Source organism: Carcharhinus amblyrhynchos, unplaced genomic scaffold (assembly GCF_965287045.1).
Source record: "Carcharhinus amblyrhynchos unplaced genomic scaffold, sCarAmb.v2.hapA scaffold_379, whole genome shotgun sequence".
In the NCBI taxonomy this organism is placed as follows: Eukaryota; Metazoa; Chordata; class Chondrichthyes; order Carcharhiniformes; family Carcharhinidae; genus Carcharhinus; species Carcharhinus amblyrhynchos.
Window position 1 is genome coordinate 74,841 of NW_027650119.1, and position 26,727 is coordinate 101,567.

Here is a 26,727-nt window from a genome sequence, read left to right on the forward strand (position 1 = left end):
ACTGAAGTTGAGGGGCTGAGGTTGAGGTTGAGAAGACTACAAGATTATGAGAGGCATGGACAGAGTAGATAGAAGCTTCTTCCCAAGATGGAAGAGTCGATTACTAGGGGGCACAGGTTTAAGGTGCGAGGGGCAAGGAGATGTACCAGGCAGATTTTTTTTTACACAGAGGGTGGTGTGCCTGGAACTTGTTGCCGGGGGAGTGGAAGTGGATACGATAGTGAGTTTTAAGGGGCGTCTTGACAGATACATAAATAGGATAGGAAGGGTGAGGGGTTTTAGTTCAGTTGAGCAGAATAGTGCTGTAATTTTCTTTGTTCTTTGTCCTATTTTTATATCCTCATATGACTGCTCAGTTTTCTCTTCCAAGGTAAATTCACCGGGTGATGGAACAGAATTCCTGGATTTGGAAATCAGCCTGAGAAAAGATCTGTGACTTGACCACATGGCAAAGAACAGGATAATTAACAGACTGAGAGCACTGCAGTTTGTACTGCGTAAGATTGATCACAGCCAAGGAATGACAGAGCAGACAGGGCCAGGGTGGGAACAGAGAACAGAGTGAAATGTAATTTAACAGTGAGTTGTGTGTCTTGGAATCTTACCTTCGATGTTTGTTCCCACCAGCCTGTCTGCATGTTCTAAAGAACAAGCTTTATTTCAATCCCTTTCTGAACATCTAAACTGAGACATTCCTCAACAGCTAAAGCATTTTCCCGCCTGGAGTGTTTGTGCTTGAAGGCAAAGTGCCAAATTTCACAGCACACTTCATTGTCCTGATCTGGTAAAGGAACACTACACACAAAACAGGCTTACATTTCTATAGCACCTTTCACCGACACAGGACAACTCAAAGCCTAGACAGGCGATTTAATTACTTATTGAAATGTAGTCGCTGTAACAATGCAGGAAACACAGCAGCCAATGTGTGCACAGGAAGATCCCACCAATGTGATAACAACCAGATAATCCTTTTCACTGACACTGGTTCAGGGGCAAAAATGACTAACTCTACAGATCTCCTCACCGCTCGTACCCCAGTGAGAGTCAGTGTGTGTGGGACCCCAGTGAGAGTCAGTGTGTGTGGGACCCATACCCCAGTGAGAGTCAGTGTGTGTGTGGGACCCGTACCCCAGTGAGAGTCAGTGTGTGTGGGACCCGTACCCCAGTGAGAGTCAGTGTGTGTGGGACCCGTATCCCAGTGAGAGTCAGTGTGTGTGGGAGCCGTACCCCAGTGAGAGTCAGTGTGTGTGGGACCCGTATCCCAGTGAGAGTCAGTGTGTGTGGGACCCGTACCCCAGTGAGAGTCAGTGTGTGTGGGACCCGTATCCCAGTGAGAGTCAGTGTGTGTGGGACCCGTACCCCAGTGAGAGTCAGTGTGTGTGGGACCCCGTACCCCAGTGAGAGTCAGTGTGTGTGGGACCCGTACCCCAGTGAGAGTCAGTGTGTGTGGGACCCGTACCCCAGTGAGAGTCAGTGTGTGTGGGACCCGTACCCCAGTGAGAGTCAGTGTGTGTGGAACCCATACCCCAGTGAGAGTCAGTGTGTGTGGGACCCCGTACCCCAGTGAGAGTCAGTGTGTGTGGGACCTGTACCCCAGTGAGAGTCAGTGTGTGTGGGACCCGTACCCCAGTGAGAGTCAGTGTGTGTGGGACCCGTACCCCAGTGAGAGTCAGTGTGTGTGGGACCCGTACCCCAGTGAGAGTCAGTGTGTGTGGGACCCGTACCCCAGTGAGAGTCAGTGTGTGTGGGACCCGTACCCCAGTGAGAGTCAGTGTGTGTGGGACCCCAGTGAGAGTCAGTGTGTGTGGGACCCCAGTGAGAGTCATAAGAACATAAGAACATAAGAAATAGGAGCAGGAGTAGGCCATCTAGCCCCTCGAGCCTGCCCCACCATTCAATAAGATCATGGCTGATCTGTCGTGGCTCAGTTCCACATTCCCGCCCTCTCCCCATAACCCTTAATCCCCTCGCTTATCAAAAACCCATCAACCCGCGTCTTAAAAATATTTAGCGAGGCAGCCTCCACCACTTCAACGGGCAGAGAATTCCAGAGATTCACCACCCTTTGAGTGAAGAAGTTCCTCCTCAACTCCGTTCTAAACCGCCCCCCCTTTATCTTGAGGCTGTGCCCCCTAGTCCTACTGTCTTTTTTGAGCGGGAAGAGTCTCTCCACCTCTATCCTATCCATCCCATTCATCATCTTATACGTCTCAATGAGATCTCCCCTCATTCTTCTAAACTCTAATGAGTACAAGCCTAGTTTATTCAGCCTCTCCTCATAGCTCAACCCCCTCAACTCCGGTATCAGCCTAGTAAACCTCCTCTGCACTCCCTCCAAGGCCAAAATATCCTTGCGTAAGTACGGCACCCAAAACTGCACACAGTACTCCAGCTGCGGCCTCACCAATGCCCTATACAGCTGCAGCAAGACCTCCCTACTTTTATATTCAATCCCCCTCACTATGAAGGCCAGCATCCCATTCGCCTTCCTGACCACCTGCTGCACCTGCAAGCTGGGTTTTTGCGACTCATGCACAAGGACCCCGAGGTCCCTCTGTACCGTCGCCTGCTGCAGTTTTTCGCCACGTAAGTGATAATCCTTCCTATCATTATTCCTACCAAAGTGGACCACCTCACACTTGCCAACATTAAATTCCATTTGCCATTTCCTGGCAAATGGATAGGCCCAGCCTATCTAAATCCTTCTGTAGACTCTCCACACCCTCCGCACAATTTGCCTTTCCTCCAATCTTGGTGTCATCAGCAAATTTCGACACTCTACACTCGGTTCCCTCCTCCAGATCATCTATATAAATGGTAAAAAGCTGAGGCCCCAGCACCGACCCCTGGGGCACTCCACTAGTCACCATCCGCCAATCCGAATAGCACCCATTGACCCCCACTCTCTGCCTCCTATTTGACAACCAATCCTCTATCCACGCTAACACCCTACCCCCAACTCCATGTCCCCTTACCTTCTGCAATAACCTCCTGTGAGGTACCTTGTCAAACGCCTTCTGAAAATCCAGAAAGACCACATCCACCGGCTCTCCTCTATCCACCGCCCTAGACACATCCTCATAGAACTCCAGTAAATTTGTCAGACACGACTTCCCTTTAACGAAACCATGCTGCATCTGCTCTATCAAGCAATTCCCTTCAAGATGCCTCGCAATTTCCTCCTTGATGACAGATTCTAACATTTTACCTACAACAGACGTTAAACTAACTGGCCTATAATTCCCTGCCTTTTGCCTGGCACCCTTCTTAAACAACGGCGTAACATTAGCCGCTTTCCAATCTTCCGGCACTTCCCCGGAATCCAGCGACGTCTGGAAAATAACCACCAAGGCATCCACTATCACCTCCGCCATTTCTTTCAGAACCCTCGGATACATTCCATCCGGTCCTGGGGACTTGTCCACAATCAGCCCCTCCAGTCTGTCGAGCACCTCCTCTCTAGTAACAGTAATGTCATCGAGACCCTCCAGTCCTACCACCTTTCCATCGCTAACACCCGGCAAATTATTCACGTCCTCCTCCGTGAAGACAGAAACAAAAAAGTTATTCAGGACCTCAGCCATTTCCCCATCCCCTACCACTAAGTCCCCAGTGAGAGTCAGTGTGTGTGGGACCCGTACCCCAGTGAGAGTCAGTGTGTGTGGGACTCGTACCCCAGTGAGAGTCAGTGTGTGTGGGACCCGTACCCCAGTGAGAGTCAGTGTGTGTGGGACCCGTACCCCAGTGAGAGTCAGTGTGTGTGGGACCCGTACCCCAGTGAGAGTCAGCGTGTGTGGGACCCCAGTGAGAGTCAGTGTGTGTGGGACCCGTACCCCAGTGAGAGTCAGCGTGTGTGGGACCCCAGTGAGAGTCAGTGTGTGTGGGACCCGTACCCCAGTGAGAGTCAGTGTGTGTGGAACCCGTACCCCAGTGAGAGTCAGTGTGTGTGGAACCCGTACCCCAGTGAGAGTCAGTGTGTGTGGAACCCGTACCCCAGTGAGAGTCAGTGTGTGTGGGACCCGTACCCCAGTGAGAGTCAGTGTGTGTGGGACCCGTACCCCAGTGAGAGTCAGTGTGTGTGGAACCCGTACCCCAGTGAGAGTCAGTGTGTGTGGGACCCGTACCCCAGTGAGAGTCAGTGTGTGTGGAACCCGTACCCCAGTGAGGGTCAGTGTGTGTGGGACCCGTACCCCAGTGAGAGTCAGTAATGACTGGAATTATCTGGACATTCAGTATCCTGCACTACGTGACCATTGCAGCAAGATACGTTTGGACACCGACCACAGAACACTCCTTGACCCCAGGAAGGATGAGGTTGAGATTAAACAGCAGGCAGCCAGATTTGCAGCAATCACATCAGTCCATAGCCCAATGCTTCCTGCACCTATTCAATTTCATATCATAGAAATCCTGCAGTGCAGTAAGAGGCCATTCGGCCCATCGAGTCTGCACCGACTACAATCCCACCCAGGCCCTACCCCCATATTCCTACACATATACCCCCTAATCCCTCTAACTTACACATCTCAGTACACCAAGGGGCAATTATAGCATGGCCAATCCACCTAACCTGCACATCTTTGGACTGTGGGAGGAAACCCACACAGGCACGAGGAGAATGTGCAAACTCCACACAGACAGTGACCCGAGCCGGGAATCGAACCCAGGACCCTGGAGCTGTGAAGCAGCAGTGCTAACCACTGTGCTACCGTGCCACCCTTTTTTTCCTAAAGATCCTCAGGAATATTTTTCATCCCCTATTCTTCATCTGCTTATTGGTAACATTATCCACACTCATGGGTTTAACTTTCATATCATAGAAACCCTACAGTGCAGCGAGAGACCATTTGGCCCACATTTGCTTCCATTGATGCAACACCAAAAGATAAAGAGGTCAAGACTTTTTATACCTCCCGCATTAACATTACTTTAGTTGCCATGAGAATGTTTGATGGGGGACAGTGTAGAGGGAGCTTTACTCTGTATCTAACCCCATGCTGTACCTGTCCTGGGAGTGTTTGATGGGGGGACAGTGTAGAGGGAGCTTTACTCTGTATCTAACCCCGTGCTGTACCTGTCCTGGGAGTGTTTGATGGGGACAGTGTAGAGGGAGCTTTACTCTGTATCTAACCCCGTGCTGTACCTGTTCTGGGAGTGTTTGATGGGGGGACAGTGTAGAGGGAGCTTTACTCTGTATCTAACCCCGTGCTGTACCTGTCCTGGGAGTGTTTGATGGGGACAGTGTAGAGGGAGCTTTACTCTGTATCTAACCCCGTGCTGTACCTGTCCTGGGAGTGTTTGAAGAGACTCGTACTAACATCTTCCGTCTCCACAATCACAGAACTTACAACCTAAATTATAGATAAACAGCAGCAGTGACAGTGGTGGTAATTCAGAAGTCCGGGCTAATGTTTGGGTGAGAGTTCAAATCCCTTATAGACCGGTGACCATGACAACGGTCACTAATGGGTTCTCTCACTGATGAGGCGCAGGGTCACTAATCCCTCCTTGCCCAGGCTAACCTCCAGGTGACCCCTGACCCACAGCAACACGGCTGCCTCGGAAATGCCCGAGCGAGTTACTCCATTGAAGAAAGAATAAAAGTAATGTAAAGATTTATTTGTCATAAGTAGGCTTACATTAACACTGCAATGAAGTCACTGTGAAATTCCCCTCGTTGCCAGCGTCCGGCGCCTGTTTGGGACAATGTACCCTAACCAACACGTCTTTGAGAAATGGAGAATGAATGTAGCCCAGTCCCATCACACAAACCAGCCTCCCACCCATTGACTCTGTCTACACTTCCTGCTGCCTTGGAAAAGCAGCCAGCATAATTAAGGACCCCCCAGGCCCCGGACATTCTCTCTTCCACCTTCTTCCTTCGGGGAAAAGATACAAAAGTCTGAGGTCACGTACCAACCAACTCAAGAACAGCTTCTTCCCTGCTGCTGTCAGACTTTTGAATGGACCTACCTCGCACTAAGCTGATCTTTCTCTACACCCTCGCTATGACTGTAACACTACATTCTGCACTCTCTCCTTTCCTCCTCTATGAACGGTATGCTTTGTCCATATAGCGTGCCAGAAACAATACTTTTTACTGCATGTTAACACACATGACAATAATAAATCAAATCAAATAGAAAACACAGAGAGCAGGAGGAATTGCCAGAGAGAGAGAGAGAGAGGAACAGACCACTTCTTTATTCCAAGGGAACTACATTAACCGTGCCCAGAACACTAACAAAGCCAAACGCAGCATAAGTGGAGCAAGAGAAGGAATGTGGATCCCCCGTGGAGATCAGCAAAACCCACTGAGTTGGTTCCAAAGCTCGAGGAATATTGTACACACAACTGCAGATTGGTGCACTGGGCTATTCTGTTCCAGTTGGACTCGGGAGTTCGCTCAGAGAATATCAGTTTCGGGGAAAGCAGAGGATTATAAAGTAATGCATTTTGATAAGAATGTGGAAATATAAAGGAGACTTTCACATCCCTCTCTAGCCGCACACTGGGCGTATCTACGCCACATCTACTGTGGTTCAAGAAGGCAGCTGACCATCAGCTGACCATCACCGTCATAGGGATAATAAATGCTGCCCTCGCCATCCAGCAATGCCCACATCCTGTGTAAAAAAAATCAGTAAATAAATTCAGGACAAGTTGTTTTGATCGGGAAGGCACTGTCTGAATGAATCTGCTTCCGCTGCACAATAATAACTTACAAAAAGGGAACTGAATAAATATTAATCTGCGAGGTTATGGGAAAAGAGCAGGGCAGGGGGACTGACCGAATAGCTTTTGTAAAGGGCTGGCACAGATACAACAGGCCAAATGGCCACCTCTTGTGCTGTAAGATTGTGTGTTTCTGTGGAGCCCTTTGCCCAGGGGAGGAGGAGGAACTGGTTGCAGAGCAGAGGAGGCAGGAGGGGTGGAGGGGGAACTCAGCTCAGCAGAGACCGCGCGCTGGAATTCCCTCATCAGAGGAGCAGACAAAGACAGAGGTTTGACCATCTGACCGTTCCGGTTTGCTTCTGGGCTTCACTAAATCACTGAATTGTTACAGCGTGGGGGAAGGCCATTCAGCCCATCATATTTACACCCACTCTCCAAACGAGCAATTCTCCCAGTGCCATTTACTCACTTCCTCCCCTCACCCTGCTCATTCTTCCTTTCCAGATAATAATCCAATTCCTCAGAAATGCCTCGATTGAATCTGTCTCCACCACACTCTCAGACAGTACATTCCAGACCCTAACCACTCGCTGTGTGACTCTGTCTCCCCCACACTCTCAGACAGTGCATTCCAGATCCTAACCACTCGCTGTGTGAATCTGTCTCCACCACACTCTCAGACAGTACATTCCAGATCCTAACCACTCGCTGTGTGAATCTGTCTCCCCCACACTCTCAGACTGTGCATTCCAGATCCAGGGGAGTACAGTAGGATGAGAGAAGAATTGGCGAATGTGGACTGGGGGAGCGCGTTGGAAGGTAGGTCTGCTGAGGAGCAGTGGAGGATCTTTAAGGAGATCTTTCTTGGTGCTCAGCGGAAATTTATTCCGATGGTCAAAAAGGACCGTAGGAGGAGAGGTAATAAGCCGTGGATAACGAAGGAGGTGAAGGAAAGTGTTAAATTAAAAGCGGAGACGTTTAGAGTAGCTAAGAGTAGTGGGCGAGAAGAGGATTGGGAGAGGTTTAAATGTCAACAAAGATTGACAAAGAAGTTGATAAAGAAGGGTAGGAGAAACTATGAAGCTGGGCTAGCGCTTAATATAAAAAAGGATAGCAAGAGTTTTTATAAATATATAAAAAGGAAGAGGCTGGCTAGGGTGAACATTGGTCCCTTAGAGGATGAGAAGGGGGACTTAGTGGTAGGGGATGGGGATATGGCTAAGGTCTTGAATAACTTTTTTGTTTTGGTCTTCACGGAGGAGGACGTGAATAATTTGCCGGATGTTAGAGATGGGAAGGTGGTAGGACTGGAGGGTCTTGATGACATTACTGTTACTAGAGAGGTGGTGCTCGACAGACTAGAGGGGCTGATTGTGGACAAGTCCCCAGGACCGGATGGAATGCATCCGAGGGTCCTGAAAGAAATGGCGGAGGTGATAGTGGATGCCTTGGTGGTTATTTTCCAGACGTCGCTGGATTCCAGGGAAGTGCCGGAAGATTGGAAAACGGCTAATGTTACGCCGTTGTTTAAGAAGGGTGCCAGGCAAAAGGCAGGGAATTATAGGCCAGTTAGTTTAACGTCTGTTGTAGGTAAAATGTTAGAATCCGTCATCAAGGAGGAAATAGCGAGGCATCTTGAGAGGAATTGCTTGATAGAGCAGACGCAGCACGGTTTCATTAAAGGGAAGTCGTGTCTGACAAATTTACTGGAGTTCTATGAGGATGTGTCTAGGGCGGTGGATAGAGGAGAGCCGGTGGATGTGGTCTTTCTGGATTTTCAGAAGGCGTTTGACAAGGTACCTCACAAGAGGTTATTACAGAAGGTCAGGGGGCATGGAGTTGGGGGTAGGGTGTTAGCGTGGATAGAGGATTGGTTGTCAAATAGGAGGCAGAGAGTGGGGGTCAACGGGTGCTATTCGGATTGGCGGATGGTGACTAGTGGAGTGCCCCAGGGGTCGGTGCTGGGGCCTCAGCTATTTACCATTTATATAGATGATCTGGAGGAGGGAACCGAGTATATGGTGTCGAAATTTGCTGATGACACCAAAATTGGTGGAAAGGCAAATTGTGCGGAGGGTGTGGAGAGTCTACAGAAGGATCTAGATAGGCTGGGCGAATGGGCCAGGAAATGGCAAATGGAATTTAATGTTGGCAAGCGTGAGGTGGTCCACTTTGGTAGGAATAATGGTAGGAAGGATTATTACTTACATGGAGAAAAACTGCAGCAGGCGACGGTGCAGAGGGACCTCGGGGTCCTTGTGCATGAGTCGCAAAAACCCAGCTTGCAGGTGCAGCAGGTGGTCAGGAAGGCAAATGGGATGCTGGCCTTCATAGCGAGGGGGATTGAATATAAAAGTAGGGAGGTCTTGCTGCAGCTGTATAGGGCATTGGTGAGGCCGCAGCTGGAGTACTGTGTGCAGTTTTGGGCGCCGTACTTACGCAAGGATATTTTGGCCTTGGAGGGAGTGCAGAGGAGGTTTACTAGGCTGATGCCGGAGTTGAGGGGGTTGAGCTATGAGGAGAGGCTGAATAGATTAGGCTTGTACTCGTTAGAGTTTAGAAGAATGAGGGGAGATCTCATTGAGACGTATAAGATGATGAATGGGATGGATAGGATAGAGGTGGAGAGACTCTTCCTGCTCAGAAAGGATAGTAGGACTAGGGGGGCACAGCCTCAAGATAAAGGGGGGGCGGTTTAGAATGGAGTTGAGGAGGAACTTCTTCACTCAAAGGGTGGTGAATCTCTGGAATTCTCTGCCCGTTGAAGTGGTGGAGGCTGCCTCGCTAAATATTTTTAAGACGCGGGTTGATGGGTTTTTGATAAGAGAGGGGATTAAGGGTTATGGGGAGAGGGCGGGAAAGTGGAACTGAGCCACGACAGATCAGCCATGATCTTATTGAACGGCGGGGCAGGCTCAAAGGGCTAGATGGCCTACTCCTGCTCCTATTTCTTATTAGTGTCAAAATAGGTTTACATTAACACTGCAATGAAGTTACTGTGAACCACTAGCTGAGTGAAGATGTTTCTCCTCATGTCCCCATTGCTTCTTTTACCCAATCACCTTCAATCTGTGTTCTTTCATTCTCAATCTTTCCACCAATGAGAACAGTTTCTCTCTAGTCTATCCAGAGCTCTCACGATCCTGATTCTTCTCGGCCAATCCCAGCTCCTGCTGCCTATTGAAGATCTGATGTTCCTCAAGGCTGGAACCATTCCTGTGAACCTTTTCCACACTCTGTCCAATCCTTCCGGGAGTGCGGTATCCAGAACGGGATACAGTACTCCACCAGGATTGGTGTCCTATCGAGTTTAACAAAGTCCATTTTCTGTGATTTGTGGTCAGAGACTTTTTTTTAGAAGGTTAAAGGTGCAACACAAATGCAAGTTGTTGTATAAACCACCCAACTCAATCTGGTCCCCAGTTCAGCAGATTCCAGCCTCGAGCTGCTGTTCCCACAGGGATCTGAAGCTAATCCACAATCCCAGGAACCCCTTTGAAACGGAGAATTTAAATTCCAAACAGCCCTCGGTCACTGGGCACGGGGAGGGAAGGGCAACAGGAAAATAACATTCAGCCAAGATCCCGTCTCCTAATCACAATCCCGCACCGGCTCCCCCCCCCCATCCAAATGGAAATGTGCATGTGTGTGTGTGTGTGTGTGTGTGTGTGTGTGTGTGTGTGTGTGAGAGAGAGAGTGTGGGGCGGCTGTGTGTGTGTGTGTGTGTGTGTGTGTGTGTGTGTGTGTGTGTGTCGGGGCAGTGTGTGTGTATGAGTATGTGTGTGAGTGAGTGAGTATAAGTGAGAGTGTGAGGGGGCTGTATGCGTGTGTGGGGCACAGGGAGGGGGGGAGTGTGTGTAAGTGTGTGTGGGGCGCAGGGAGGGGGTTTTGGGTAGGGTCCAGATCAGATTCAGCTGCGATGCCTCCCGAGGTGAAATAGCCCATCAGCCCAATCACATAGAGAATGATGTCTGGAATGCTGCAATCTTTACCCACCCTCCCCCCCACCCCCCAGCCTTGCCCACGTGCCAATCCCTGAGATTATTACTCCCATCCGACCTCTCCCCCCCCCCCCACCGCACCACCCTTGGTGTGGGGAAGACAGGGGTGAGTCTGGGGTCAGGGTGGACACCAAGACCAGGGTGAGTGAGGAGGCAGTGTTCAGACCCTGGGCCAACAGAGTCAGAGCTCTGAGTTTTAATGTGTATTTCTTCTCCTGCTCCAACACCGATCTGATTTCACCCACTGGGACATTCTGGTCTGGATTACACCGGCACGGAGCAGCACCGTCTAAAGCAGAGAACGTCAAAGGATTGGAAATAGCCCTGAGCCTCCCCACCCCACCCCAGCTCCTCTGCCGTGCTGGCAGCTATTGAAGAGATACACTGGCTAATACTGGCCTCAGGATCCCCTGTACAGCATGTGTGTTTTGTGGCAGGGGGTTTGGGGGGGGGAAAGAAGAGAGAGAGATTTCCATCTCATTGCAATCAGTGTGACTCCCAAACAGTGACTGTGTTCACACTATCAGGTTTGGCTGCAAAGTGTTTCAGGGTCAAATATCTCACTGATTGGCAACCAGTGGCCACTTGGACACGTTTCCCTGACAGCTAATCTTCACGTACAGAGTGGGAGACAGAGAGGGGCAGGGGAGGCGCAGAGAGAGGGGCAGGGGAGGCGCAGAGAGAGGGGCAGGGGAGGCGCAGAGAGAGGGGCAGGGGAGGCGCAGAGAGAGGGGCAGGGGAGGCGCAGAGAGAGGGGCAGGGGAGGCGCAGAGAGAGGGGCAGGGGAGGCGCAGAGAGAGGGGCAGGGGAGGCGCAGAGAGAGGGGCAGGGGAGGCGCAGAGAGAGGGGCAGGGGAGGCGCAGAGAGAGGGGCAGGGGAGACGCAGAGAGAGGGGCAGGGGAGACGCAGAGAGAGGGGCAGGGGAGACGCAGAGAGAGGGGCAGGGGAGACGCAGAGAGAGGGGCAGGGGAGGCGCAGAGAGAGGGGCAGGGGAGGCGCAGAGAGAGGGGCAGGGGAGGCGCAGAGAGAGGGGCAGGGGAGGCGCAGAGAGAGGGGCGGGGAGGCGCAGAGAGAGGGGCAGGGGAGGCGCAGAGAGAGGGGCAGGGGAGGCGCAGAGAGAGGGGCAGGGGAGGCGCAGAGAGAGGGGCAGGGGAGGCGCAGAGAGAGGGGCAGGGGAGGCGCAGAGAGAGGGGCAGGGGAGGCGCAGAGAGAGGGGCAGGGGAGGCGCAGAGAGAGGGGCAGGGGAGGCGCAGAGAGAGGGGCAGGGGAGGCGCAGAGAGAGGGGCAGGGGAGGCGCAGAGAGAGGGGCAGGGGAGGCGCAGAGAGAGGGGCAGGGGAGGCGCAGAGAGAGGGGCAGGGGAGGCGCAGAGAGAGGGGCAGGGGAGGCGCAGAGAGAGGGGCAGGGGAGGCGCAGAGAGAGGGGCAGGGGAGGCGCAGAGAGAGGGGCAGGGGAGACGCAGAGAGAGGGGCAGGGGAGACGCAGAGAGAGGGGCAGGGGAGACGCAGAGAGGGGCAGGGGAGACGCAGAGAGAGGGGCAGGGGAGGCGCAGAGAGAGGGGCAGGGGAGAACTTGTGAATATACTGGTTGTGGGATACAACAACAACTTAAATTCATGTAGCACCATAGAAGTTTCATAGAAGTTTCATAAACCAGTGACACTGAGAGACACGAGGAGATATTAGGTCAGGTGTTTGGTCAGAGAGTTTGGTTTCCAGGGGAGGAGGTTTTTGGGGATGGGGGGGTGGTGTCCAGAGATCTGAAGGCACGGCCACCAATGGCAGAGAGATTGAAACAGAATCTTCCAGCAGCCAGAACTAGAGGGTCATGGAGCTGGAGGTGCTGCACTCCCTCAGCACTGACCCTCTGACAGTGCGGCACTCCCTCAGCACTGACCCTCTGACAGTGCGGCACTCCCTCAGTACTGACCCTCTGACAGTGCGGCACTCCCTCAGTACTGACCCTCTGACTGTGCGGCACTCCCTCAGCACTGACCCTCTGACAGTGCGGCACTCCCTCAGCACTGACCCTCTGACAGTGCGGCACTCCCTCAGTACTGACCCTCTGACAGTGCGGCACTCCCTCAGTACTGACCCTCTGACTGTGCGGCACTCCCTCAGCACTGACCCTCTGACAGTGCGGCACTCCCTCAGCACTGACCCTCTGACAGTGCGGCACTCCCTCAGCACTGACCCTCTGACAGTGCGGCACTCCCTCAGCACTGACCCTCTGACAGTGCGGCACTCCCTCAGCACTGACCCTCTGACAGTGCGGCACTCCCTCAGCACTGACCCTCTGACAGTGCGGCACTCCCTCAGCACTGACCCTCTGACAGTGCGGCACTCCCTCAGCACTGACCCTCTGACAGTGCGGCACTCCCTCAGCACTGACCCTCTGACAGTGCGGCACTCCCTCAGCACTGACCCTCTGACAGTGCGGCACTCCCTCAGCACTGACCCTCTGACAGTGCGGCACTCCCTCAGCACTGACCCTCTGACAGTGTGGGATCTTGCTGTGCACAGATTGACCGCTATGTTTCATACATCAGAAATGTGACTACGCCTCAAAAAAGTACTTCATTGGCTGGTTAGGCGGACTGGCCGTGCTAAATTGCCCCTCAGTGTCAGGGGGTTTAGCAGAGTCTTCAGCATGTCTTTCAGACTGTGGGGGGAAACTGGAGCACCTGGAGGAAACCCACACGGACACGGGGAGAGTGTGCAGTCTGCACACAGACAGTGACCCGAGCTGGGAATCGAACCCGGGTCCCTGGCGCTGTGAGGTAGCGGTGTTAAATGCTGTGATGAAAGCTGTTCAGTGGGACATGACCTTCTGCCTCAGATTGTTAGTCAGTGAGCCAAGCTGATATTGTCCAGAATTCAAAAAGGAAGTACGGACTTTAAATTTAATTTTCACAATTTACCTTCCCATCATAAAAAGAGAAGTGGAAATTCTTCCATTCAGCTGCTGATTGGCTGTTTATGATGGGATGTTGAACATAGGTATAAATAAACCAGTGAGGTTTATTCCAGACAGTGTCATCTGTGGGTCATAATCTGTCTCACCTCAGGAGTCAGGGACTGTGCATTTCTCATTCCATAGCCCGGAACCCCAAATTCAGGCAGCACGTCTGCACTGAGGGAGTGCCGCACTGTCAGAGGGTCAGTGCTGAGGGAGTGCCGCACTGTCAGAGGGTCAGTGCTGAGGGAGTGCCGCACTGTCAGAGGGTCAGTGCTGAGGGAGTGCCGCACTGTCAGAGGGTCAGTGCTGAGGGAGTGCCGCACTGTCAGAGGGTCAGTGCTGAGGGAGTGCCGCACTGTCAGAGGGTCAGTGCTGAGGGAGTGCCGCACTGTCAGAGGGTCAGTGCTGAGGGAGTGCCGCACTGTCAGAGGGTCAGTGCTGAGGGAGTGCCGCACTGTCAGAGGGTCAGTGCTGAGGGAGTGCCGCACTGTCAGAGGGTCAGTGCTGAGGGAGTGCCGCACTGTCAGAGGGTCAGTGCTGAGGGAGTGCCGCACTGTCAGAGGGTCAGTGCTGAGGGAGTGCCGCACTGTCAGAGGGTCAGTGCTGAGGGAGTGCCGCACTGTCAGAGGGTCAGTGCTGAGGGAGTGCCGCACTGTCAGAGGGTCAGTGCTGAGGGAGTGCCGCACTGTCAGAGGGTCAGTGCTGAGGGAGTGCCGCACTGTCAGAGGGTCAGTGCTGAGGGAGTGCCGCACTGTCAGAGGGTCAGTGCCGAGGGAGTGCCGCACTGTCAGAGGGTCAGTGCCGAGGGAGTGCCGCACTGTCAGAGGGTCAGTGCCGAGGGAGTGCCGCACTGTCAGAGGGTCAGTGCCGAGGGAGTGCCGCACTGTCAGAGGGTCAGTGCCGAGGGAGTGCCGCACTGTCAGAGGGTCAGTGCCGAGGGAGTGCCGCACTGTCAGAGGGTCAGTGCCGAGGGAGTGCCGCACTGTCAGAGGGTCAGTGACGAGGGAGTGCCGCACTGTCAGAGGGTCAGTGACGAGGGAGTGCCGCACTGTCAGAGGGTCAGTGCTGAGGGAGTGCCGCACTGTCAGAGGGTCAGTGCTGAGGGAGCGCCGCACTGTCAGAGGGTCAGTGCTGAGGGAGCGCCGCACTGTCAGACACTGTCTCTCGAGATACAGCATTAACCTGGAGGAGGGGGGGGATTGAGTAGCCAGTGTTGCTGGGAATTGGTGGGGTATTTGGGCCAATCACATTGCTGTGTAACAGTTTCTGATTTCCCCCGTGTCGAGGTTCATCACTGGAAGAACCTGCAGACACCCCCGCACTGATCCCCAAATCGGCGAACCGGAACGGGGGGCAAGGAGCTGGGCAAAGTTGCACCCTGCAACTCCCCAACGATGAGGCTGGACTGTCTCCTGGGAAACCCGGGGTGGGGGGTTCGGCAGAACACAGAAAACCACAACAAGGAAACTTTGCACAAGGACAAATCTCACCATCAAGAATCTGATTATTTCCTTTAATCCTACAATCCAAATGAAAACCAGAAAACTGCCTGCCCAGATAGAAATCACCAACACTGCAGCAAACTGGGATTATCTCACTAATCTTTCAATCCCTCTGACATCCATTTAGAATCAGAAACCCAACTAACTCATTCTCTCTGATCCAACTCAGCCATGAAGGTGGCCATTCAGCCCATCATGCCTGCATTAGCTCTTTGAAACAGCCATCCTCTTAGTTCCCATCTCCCTGATCTTTTCCCCCCACAGCCCTGGAAATCTTTCCTGTTCAACCATTCCTCCAATTCCCTTTTGGAAAGCCAGTGCAGACTTGATGGGTCAAATGGCCTCCTTCTGCTCTGTCAGGATTCTACGGATGGCACCCTCTCCGTCTCTTTCTCTCTCGCTTCCGAGTCCCAGTCCGGAGACTTCAGCACAGAATCCAAGCCTCAATGTGGATCTGAGGGGTGATCAGAGTCAAGGATCCCTCTGCCCCCTCAGATGGGCAGCACTACAGGGAGAACAGTCGGGGAGTTCTCCCCTGTGTCCTGGCCAAAATGCCTCTACTTTCTCAGAAGACTAAAGAAATGTGACACGTCCACTACGACTCTCACCAACTTTTACAGATGCACCATAGAAAGCATTCTTTCTGGTTGTATCACAGCTTGGTCTGGGCTCCTGCTCTGCCCAAGACCACAAGGAACTACAAAACATTGTGAATGTAGCCCAATCCATCACGCAAACCAGCCTCCCATCCACTGACTCTGAATACACTTTCCACTGCCTCAGAAAAGCAGCCAACATAATTAAGGACCCCCCTCACGCACCCCGGATATTCTCTCTTCCATCGGGAAAAAAATACAAAAGTCTGAGGTCACGTATCAACTGATTCAAGAACAGCTTCTTCCCTGCTGCTATCAGACTTTTGAATAAGAACATAAGAACTAGGAGCAGGAGTCGGCCATTCGGCCCCTCGAGCCTGCTCCGCCATTCAATAAGATCATGGCTGATCTTTTCATGGACTCAGCTCCACTTACCCGCCCGCTCACCATAACCCTTAATTCCTTTACTGTTCAAACATTTATCTATCCTTGCCTTAAAAACATTCAATGAGGGAGCCTCAACTGCTTCACTGGGCAGAAAATTCCACAGATTCACAACCCTTTGTGTGAAGAAGTTCCTCCTCAACTCAGTCCTAAATCTGCTTCCCCTTATTTTGAGGCCATGCCCCCTAGTTCTAGTTTCACCCGCCAGTGGAAACAACTTCCCTGCTTCTATCTTATCTACTCCTTCACAATCTTGTATGTTTCTATAAGATCCCCCCTCACACTTCTGAATTCCAGTGAGTTTAGACCCAGTCTACTCAGTCTCTCCTCATAAGCCAACCCTCTCAACTCCGGAATCACCCTAGTGAATCTCCTCTGCACCCCCTCCTGGGCCAGTATATCCTTTCTCAAGTAAGGAAACCACAACTGTACACAGTACTCCAGGTGTGGCCTCACCAGCACCTTATACAGCTGCAACATAACCTCGCTGTTTTTAAACTCAAACGGATCTACGTCGCATTAAGTTGATCTTTCTCTCCACCCTCACTATAACTGTAACACTACATTCTGCACTCTCTCCTTTCCTTTTCTATGAATGGTATGCAAGAAACAATACTTTTCGCTTTATGCTAATACATGACAATAACAAATCAAATCGGATGAGATTAGCTGGTCATTACAGTTCTGTGGGATCTTGCTGTGCTCAAATTGACTGGTGTGTTTCCCTCATTATAACAGTGACTACATTTCCACACGGTGCCTCACAGGCATCGGGGAGTTATTAATCAGGTGCTACACAAATGCAAGATCTTTCTCCGACGCCAGGGTCTCCTCCTGCCGAGATCGATGCTTCTCCCCGACTCCCTGTTTAAAAGGACCTCGCTTCTTTACCAGCTTATTTTTGAAAAGAATTTGCCGGATGAATGTCCTGCTTTCACAGGCAGAATATCTCGATCCACGCTCCCAGTTTCTAGAGAAACCTTTGTGCCAAGTGACGGCTGTTCCACAACACTCGCTGCCCACATCCCTTTGGTGAACAAGCTCAGCATACCAATCGCAGCTCGGGGTGGCGGAGTGGGGGGGGACACCAGAGATCCGGGGTAGGGCCACAGTGTACACAACACATCACATCCAACCCCTCCCCTCCCTCTGTAAGCTCCACTCGCCCATTCAAAGCACTGCCAGCCCCTCAGTCACCACCTGTTATAGCTGAAGCTGGGCAGCAGGGGTTACCTGGACAATCCACCAGGAGCTGAATCACACCAACCCTGGTTTCAGTTGCCATCTAATGCCAGGCTTAAAGTTAGTAAGCTGGAGATACAGATTGTGACACAGAACAGAGTGTTCAATAAACCTCAATGTCAGCAATGCAGCCAGGTACACACACCTCCCCACCCCCACACCACCCCCACCCCCACACACTGCTTCTCCATCACACTGACCGGTTTCTGTCCAGCTTTGTCCAAAGCTGTTAACAGCTCCTGGGCAGAACTCTCCATTCACCTGACGAAGGGGCTAACCTCGAAAGCTTGTGAGTTTACTATCAAATAAATCGGTTGGACTTAAACCTGGTGTTGTCAGACTTCTTACTGTGTTTACCCCAGTCCAACGCCGGCACCTCCACATAATAGCTCCTGGGCCCCAGGGCCAGACAGACTGTGGAACTGAGCGAGCCAGACTGTGTCTGCGCAACAGACTGGCCCTTCCGAACACACACATCCCCAACGCAATCCTGGTCTGCTCGAAGCATCCATCCTGTCTGCTGCTGACGATAACAGGAGGAAAAACCCCTTAACCCTCACATCGCTGCAGCCGCCCACCCCCCTCCCCCCACTCTGCAATTCACTCCCAAACAGGAGCGGGACCGGGGACTGAGGGGCACAACACAGAGAGAGAGAGACAGAAACACAGCCGCGTGGAGACGATGGAAGACTTGCATTTATATACCGCCTTTCACATCCATCGACGTCCCAAAGCACTTTACAGCCAATCAGCATTGTCACTGTTGTAACGTAGGAAACGGGGCAACCAACTTGTGCACAGCAAGATCCCACGGGCAGCAACGTGAAATGACGGGATGTGTTAATTGATGAAGATTCAGGGTTAGATTTTGGCCCCAAGCTCTAGACATCATCTCCTGCTCAGCCTCAAAACACGGCCCATGGGGTCATCTGTGTTTACCCAAAAGGGTAGAGGGTCTTTGGAAAGAAATACTATTGTGCACAGTGACACACAGGCACACACATGCATGTGCACACATGCATTCACACACGAACACACATGCAAATGTGCACATACACACCAGCAAAACATATCTGAACATACACCAACCTGCACACGTGCGCTCATGCACCCTGCACGCACATACCACCTACACGCGTGTGGCTCATGCACCCTGCACATGCACACATCACCCTGCATACGTGTGCTCACACAGACAATGATAACTGCCTATAAACGAGGCTGCTCTTACACAGTAGATTCAAGGCCAGGAGACTGGAAGGTAGCTCGGAATCCCTGGGCCTCGCTCTCTCCTCCATTGCCTCGGTCTGCCTGACCCACGAGCTTGTCCACCGGCCTAATATTTCCTTCTTCAGCTCAACCCCAACATGTTGTCTCGTTGAAACTCCTGCCAAGCTCTTTAGGATATTTCTGCGATGTTAATGGGAACATTGCGGTTGCTGCAGCTGCTTGCTGGACAGCTGGACCCAGCTGAGCGACTGGCTCGCTCAGGAACTCCGCAAACACACGGGGACAGTCCAGCGGCTCAGTGACACACAGGGAGGAGGGGGCCAGCCCCCGGGGATGAAACCAGAGACAGCGCCGGAGTGGGGAGGCAGGTTCCTCTCCTGCTCTCAGCCCGGGTCAGCCCGGATCCTCCTCCCCGGATCAGCAGCTGTCGAAGTTTGGGATGGAGACAGGAGCAGACAGTTTCTGTCAGTGTGGAGCTTCCAAATCGAGCAGACTGCAGCTGTTTGAAACTTCCAGAAATAATGCTTTAAAATCTCCTCCACTGAACGGGGAAGGCCTTTCTGCCCATTGACCCTACAAGTTAAATTAGTCACAAGTAAGGCTTATATTAACACTGCAATGAAGTTACTGTGAAATTCCCCTGGTCGCCGCACTCCGGCACCTCATTGGGCCAATCCACCCTAACCAACAGGTCTTCCAGACTGTGGGAGGAAACCGGAGGACCCGGAGGAAACCCACGCAGACATGGGGAGAACATGCAGACTCCACACAGGCAGTGACCCAAGCCAGGAATCGAACCTGCATCTCTGGAGCTGTGAGGCAGCAGCACCATTCTCATTGATCAGAGCTGATCTTCATCTCAAATCTATAAAGCCAGCTTTGTGCCACACCCTGACCCATCCCCAAACTCTCTCCGTCTCACGTCTCTCCGCACCCAGAGGGTTCTGGCTAAGAGTTCCAGACTGTCACTGGGACTCCAACCTTTATCTCTCTTGTTCTGGAATCTCTCCCCAGAGGGAATACTGTCCAACTCTGCCGATTCCTCACACTCTGTGTCACTGCTCAGTAGGTAACACTCCAAACATTGTGGCTTCAGTCTCCACCCCTCAGGTACAAGTGTAGAAGATAGGCTAACATTTCCAGTGCATTACCAAGGGCATGCCATGCGGTACGGTGACACAGTGGTTAGCACTTGCTGCCTCACAGCGCCAGGGACCAGGGTTCGATTCCCGGCTCGGGTCACTGTCTGTGTGGAGTCTGCACATTCTCCCCGTATCTGCGCGGGTTTCCTCCAGGTGCTCCGGTTTCCTCCCACAGTCCAAAGATGTGCTGGTTAGGGGGGATTGGCCGTGCTAAATTGCCCCTTAGTGTTTAAAAAGATGTGGGGGTTAGGAGGACTGGCCGAGCTAAACGGCAGGACCTCACAGCTGTGTTGAGGGGGGACGTTGGAGAGATCTTGTAGTGAGGCATTATGGGTGAGGCTCAGGAATAGGACGGATAAAATCACAATGTTGGGAGTGTACTACCGACCCCATCGCCCCACCCCCAACAACCCACAGCAGGCAGCGCAGCCGTTGTGTAGTCAGATACTGGAAAGGTGTGAGAAAAGCAGGATACTTGTGGATCTCCAACTTCCCCCACATTGACTGGGAATCTCTTCCAGCCAGGGGCTCGGATGGAGAGCAATTTGCTAGATGTGTCCAGGAGGGCTTTTTGATACAGTGTGTTGACCATCCAACCAAGGAGGGGACCACACTAGATTGGGTATTGGAGAATGAGCCAGGCCAGGCGATCCATGTTTCAGTGAGGGAACATTATGGACCGAGCGATCATAAATCCATAAGATTTCGGGTTGTCACGGATAAGGGCAAGAGTGATCCCCGGGGGAGGGGGCTTAATTAGGCGAGGGCCAATTACATCCAAATTAGACAGGGACTGGGGAATGTGGATTGGGAACAGTTATTTGAGGGCAAATCCACGTCTGGAATGTGGGAGCCTTTTAAAGGCCAGTTGATTGAAATGCAGGGACAGGCACGCCCCACAAAAATGAAGGGTAGAAATGGCAAGATTCGGGAACCATGGATAACGAGAGAAATTGTAAGCTTAGTCAAAAGGGAAAAAGAAGCATACAATAGGTCTAGGCATCTAAACACTGACAAAATCCTTGAGGAACATAGAGAAATTAGGAAGGAACATGGAATTAGAAGGGCTAAAAGTGGCCATGAAATGTGTTTAGCAAATCGGATCAAGGAGAATCCCAAGTGGGTAAGATCCTGAATGAGTACTTTGTATCGGAATTCCCCAGGGAGGAGGATATGACAGATGCTGAGATCAGGGATAGATGTGCGAACTCTCTAGAGAATGTCAATACATCGAAGGAGGAAATATTGAGTATCTTAAATTGCAGGTTACAGGGATAGGGAGGGTTGTTGGGGCTGGAAGAGGTTACAGAGAGAGGGATGGACGTAGGGGGCTGGAGGAGGCTACAAGGATAGGGAAGGTTGTATTTGGGCGAGGGGGACAGGGACTCACCCTGTAACAACCCATGATTGATCCAAAGCAGCAAGTAGCCTCCATGGCAACAAAGCCCACCCCTGAAATGTGTACCCCATGGTGAACATCCAATGGGATTGGACAGAAGCTGAAATGGGAGGGCCGAGGTCATGGAGGAATTTGAAAAATTTTAGTATGGTCATGTTGTTGATTCCACACATCAATCTGTCTCGGAGCGTCTCATTTAACACCAATCCAAATTTGCAAGTATTTGCTAGTCGCCTTAATCTCATCAGGAAATTAGTGACTTCCCTGTCTCCCGGAATGCTGAATAAAACCGGTACCTTCAAAGGAGCAGAGGTACCTTAGGGTCACAATACGTTTTACTAATCCATCAAATCCTGGAAGGTTTTGTGTCCAGTGCCTCCAGAAAGGTTAAACAGCGAATAACAGCAAAATCTGCTGGTCCACTTTTCATCTGAGACTTTGTTATCAGCTCTGAAGAAACAACTCATCCATTCTAATGTCCTGGGCCCAAGGTCAAAAGAATCCAATTTCCCGAGTAAGGCATGTTTGCCCGACAATGGCTTACCCTCAATATGTAATGGCTAATAGCAAACAAGTTCCTTAGGGTCATTCCTTTATCCTCGTCGCCACTGTAATAAGTCTTTGGAGGCAGAAGTCCCTGCACCAAAATGCCTTTATTTACAACTCTAATAGCAGTACACAGAGTGCTAGCACACTATCTCCAGGGGTGCCAGAGGAACTGACACTCCCGGTTAAATACAAGGCAAAGACTCCCTGATTGGCCCATCAACTGGATCGTTAATCAGGAACATCTTTTTGCGATTGTTTACTCTCCGATAGGCCAAGCTCGACTCTACTGACTGAACTCATTACAGTTGGGTCGGCGGAAAGAGGCAATGTGAGTGATGATGATATAATGCAGGAAGCTCACATATAATCTTGTTCAACCTCAGAAGTGTTGCCAGAGAGGGAGAGGAATGGAGTCAGTGGCTCAGGAAGGGATTGGAACGGGAACAAGAGGCAATAACTTTGACGATAAACATTGATGCGTTACTTCACTCTGGAACGTGAATCATTCCTGCTCTGGTTTCAGTGAGCAGATCCTCAGCCAAAGCAACACAAAAACTAAACAGACCAGAGAGATTCTGAACCACAATCTAAATCAGACAATTTGATCTCTGATGTTGGGAACAGGAGTCGGGGGTGGGGGGGGGGGTGCTATGACTGGTTTCACCCCACCCCCTCCAGAGGAGAGGGAAGCAGAAGTTAGTAATCGCCCCTAATAAAGTGTGATGGTTCCATGGTCAAATAGCCTGCTAAATCCCCTTATGAAGGTTCAGATATGAGAGGAACAACAACAAGAGCAGCAGCATTTATATAGCACTTTTAACATTGTGGTGGTGGTCAGCTTTATGGGACATCTTCAGTTCCAGACAGGTAGCAAGGTGGAGAGGGAATCCCCGAGCTCGGAGCCCAGGGAGCTGAAGGCATGGCTGCCAATGATGGAGTGATTAAGATCAGTCATGGACAAGGGGCCAGGACTGCAGGAGTTCAGAGACATAAGGGTTATGGAGCTGGAGGAGATTGGAGAGATAGGGAGGGCCGAGACCATGGGGAGATTTGAAAACAAATTTGAACATATAAAAAAGGCACAATCCTGATCTCTGAGGTGTCCTGTGAGTGCAGTTAGCAGTTTGTAACCCACACAAAAATCAGATATAATCTGAGACACACAGAATTCAGACAGAGTCTCAAAACATGCACTCTGACTCACATTCACACCGAGCAGACTGACAGTTATCACTTGCAGTGATCACTACCCTTTGTAAGTGGTGAAACTAAACTAGGTCAGTCCACAAGAAGGAGAAACTTGGAGTTCTTCCCACTGGCTCCCTGTCATTGGAAGAAGATAGTGCGCCTGTACAAGTTTTCCAATGCCCAGGATGGTCCCCCCATCCACACAGCCACTACTTTTGGGTTCTGACGGAAGCTCAAGATCCAAGATGTTAACTGAGCTTCCTCTCTCCGCAACCATACGCTGAGCGCTTCCTGTTTTCTGCACTTTTCATTTGAGTTCTTAGACATTGCTTTCTCGGACTTTTGAACTGGTAATGCCTGCCTTAAAACTACCGAACCTCCCAGCTGCCAACATTAGCACAGTGGGTGGCACTGTCTCAGCTCAGAGTCAGGAAATAGTGCGTTCAACTCCTACTCAAAGAACAGAACAGCACAGGAACAAGCCCTTCAGCCCTCCAAGTCCGCACCGAGCACGTTATCCTATCTAGATCAACTGCCTGTAATCTCTCCTTTCCTGCCTGTTCGTGTGTCCGCCTCAACCACCTCACTTGGCCGTGCATTCCAGGCCCCCGTCACCCTCTGTGGAAAAAACTCGCCCTGCACATCTCCACCGAATCTTCTCCCCAGAGACCTGAGTCCATAATCCTGGTTAACGATTCCCGCGCTGTGCTGAGGGAGTGCTGCACACTCAGAGATCACTTCCTTTTCAAATACAACATTAAACCAGGGTCTCGCGTAGCCTGTTCAGGTCGATCCCACGGCATCCTTGAGGAAGAGGAGCCAGGGCAGCTTTCCCTGGGGTTGATATTTGTCCCCACACCAAAAACAAATGACCTGCTCATCATCACAATGTGGGATCTTACTGTGCACACATTGGTTACTGTCTCTCCTACATTACAACAGAGGCTACACTCTAAAGAGTCTCTTCACTGGTTGGGAAACTATTGGAACGTGAAAAAGTTAAAGCCCATAAGAACATACAAATTAGAGATAGGCCATTTGGCCCTTCCAGCCTGCCCCACTATTCATTATGATTGTCAAGTTTAAAGATTATTTATTAGTTACAAGTAAGGCTTACATTAACATTGCAATGAAGTTACTGTGAAATTCCCCGAGTCGCCACAGTCTGGTGCCTGTTTGGGTCAATGCAGCACGTCTTTCAGACTGTGGGAGGAAACCGGAGTGCCTGGAGGAAACCCACGCAGATACAGGTAGAATGTGCAAACTCCACACAGACAGTGACCCAAGCCGGGAATCGAAGCAGGGACCCTGGTGCTGTGAGGCAGCAGTGCTAACCACCAGGCTACCATTTGTGATCATTTGTGACCTGATCTCCACTTCCCTGGACTCCTGGCTGGATCAAAAATCTGCCTCCCTTCGCCTTGAGAGATCCACAGCCTGGGGAAGGGAATTCCACAGAGTAACTATCTGAGCAGAAACCCCCCCTCACTCTAACCCAGACCCTTTATCCTGAGACTGTGCCCCCTCTCATTCCCCCCCAGGAAGGGGGGCAACATTCAGCCTGTCAAATCCCCTCAGGATCTCACATGTCGCAATCAGATCATCTCTCATTCCTCACAACTCCACTGAACATAGAGATTAAAAAAAATTTTAAAACTTTGGAATTTAAACGAAAAGCTACCAACGTGTCAGCGATTCTCAATCCCTGACAGCCTCCCCCAGCCTCTACCTTGGGGGTTAGAGCAGTTTTTCCTGTTAGTGGAGGGAAAGGGGGTATTTAACCAAATCCTCCCCCCCACCCCCCCACCTCTGGTCAATTTCCCGCAGGATTTTCTGTCAATTTCACCCATTCCATTACCTGGGCTGAAACCTCCTTGGAAATACAGGACCAGCAGCAGGAAGGAGCCCAGGCAGCTCAGGGCTGCTACCCGGAGCAGCCGAACCTTCCTCATCGCTTTCCGCTCCAGGCTGGCCGGGGGGTGGTTGGGGCTGCCAGCCCCGGCTCCTGTCCGCCAGCCCCGGCTCCCGGCTCCCGGCTCCGATACCGCGCTGTCACAATGTAACCCGGCTCAATGTAACAGGTTTCCCCCGGAATCCGCCACTGGCTCAGCCCGGGGAGAGGCGGACACTCAGCCACTCCTCCTCCCGGCCCTCTCCCACCAGCCTTCCATGGGATGGCCTTATCCCGATGTTAGTGCACAATCACCCTCACACCGGCTGGGTCCAGTTTGGAAGGAGGGCTGGTCGGTGTGAAGTTTGTCCTGTGTGTCCCCCCCACAGCCTCCCCTCCAACACTTTGCTCATTCCGCTACCGTATTGTTTCTGAGAAGCGGGACCCCAGCTATTCAGAAGCCACAGGGGATTGACTTGTTCAGCAGTTGCTGTGTTGCCAATATCTCTCTCTTCCCCTCTCGAAGTTGCTAACACTTGCTCTGTGCCCAGTGACACAGTGGTTAGCACTGCTGCCTCACAGTGCCAGGAACCCGGGTTTGATTTCCGGCTTGGGTCACTGTCTGTGCCCAGTTTGCACATTCTCCCCATGTCTGCGTGGGTTTCCTCCCACAGTCTGAAAGACGTGCTGGTTAGGGTGCATTGTCCGTGCTAAATTCTCCCTCAGTGTACCCAAACAGGCACCAGAGTGTGGCAACGAGGGGATTTTCACAGTGACTTTATTGCGGTGTTAATGTAAACATACTTGTGACATTAAAAACAAACTTTAAAAGTTTCATTGGAAGGGCAAACCCAGGGCAGAAAGAGGCCATTTGACCCATCAGGTCTGTACTAGTTCCATGTCAGGGAATTCATATAGCACCTTTCACATCCTCAAAGTTTCCCAAGTGCTTTGTATGTCTGGATCGTTTTATCAACTGAACATACTGGCTACAAAATAATTAAACGGTTCTTTGCCAATTCCAGCACTCAGAAGGAGGCTAGGGGGCTGGTACAGTTTGGATAGTCTGAGGGGTCTCAGCTCATGATGTGGATATGCCGGCGTTGGACTGGGGTAAACACAGTAAAAAGTCTGACAACACCAGGTTTAAGTCCAACCAATTTATTTGATAGTAAACTCACTAGCTAGACAGGTGGGTAGTGCTTGAATTTTGCATTTGACCCCCAAAGCCAGGCATTCGATGAACATTTTATCTAAACTTTAGCATCCCTGATAAGCCCATAACTTCAAACCCGAGAAGGACAAGAGTAGCAGGTACCTGGAAACCCCACCACCTAGAGATTCCCCTCCAAGCCACACACCATCCTGACTTGGAAATATATCGCCGTTTCTTCACTATTGCTGGGTCAAAATCCTGAAACTCCCTCCCTAACAGCCCTGTGGGTGTACCTACACCACATGGACTGCAGTGGTTCAAGAAGGCACCACCTGTTCCTGGGCAATTAGGGATGGGCAGTAAAATTGCTGGCCTAGGCAGCAACACCCATATCCTGAAACACAATGCTGCACTCTCGCAGGAACTGTGCAGGAACTGACACGCTCATGTCAAAATTTGCAGATGACACTAAGCTGAGTAGCAGAGCGAAGTGTGCAGAGGATGTTGAAATTCTGCAAAGGGATATAGATAGTCTAAGTAAGCGGGCAAAGATCTGGCAGATGGAGTACAATGTTGGTAAATATGAGGTCATCCATTTTGATAGGAATAACAGCAAAATGGACTATTATTTAAATGGTAAAAAATTGCAGCATGCTGCTGTGCAGAGGGACCTGGGTGTCCTTGTGCATGAATTGCAAGGAGTTGGTTTGCAGCAGGTAACTAAAAAGGCAAATGGAATTTTGTCCTTCATTG

At 51.4% G+C, this 26,727-nt stretch overlaps 1 protein-coding gene across 1 annotated transcript in view; it reads right to left on the reverse strand.

The window, feature by feature from the left end:
* The window catches only part of LOC145339279 (carbohydrate sulfotransferase 11), a 57,247-nt gene extending 32,100 nt beyond the window's left edge, over window positions 1-25,147 (reverse strand). The window contains exon 1 of the mRNA XM_080183692.1: window positions 24,786-25,147. Coding sequence (XP_080039818.1) covers window positions 24,786-24,879 — 94 coding nt within the window. The 5' untranslated portion in view covers window positions 24,880-25,147. The remainder of the gene's footprint in view (window positions 1-24,785) is intronic.
* Between the last annotated feature and the right edge of the window lie 1,580 nt (window positions 25,148-26,727).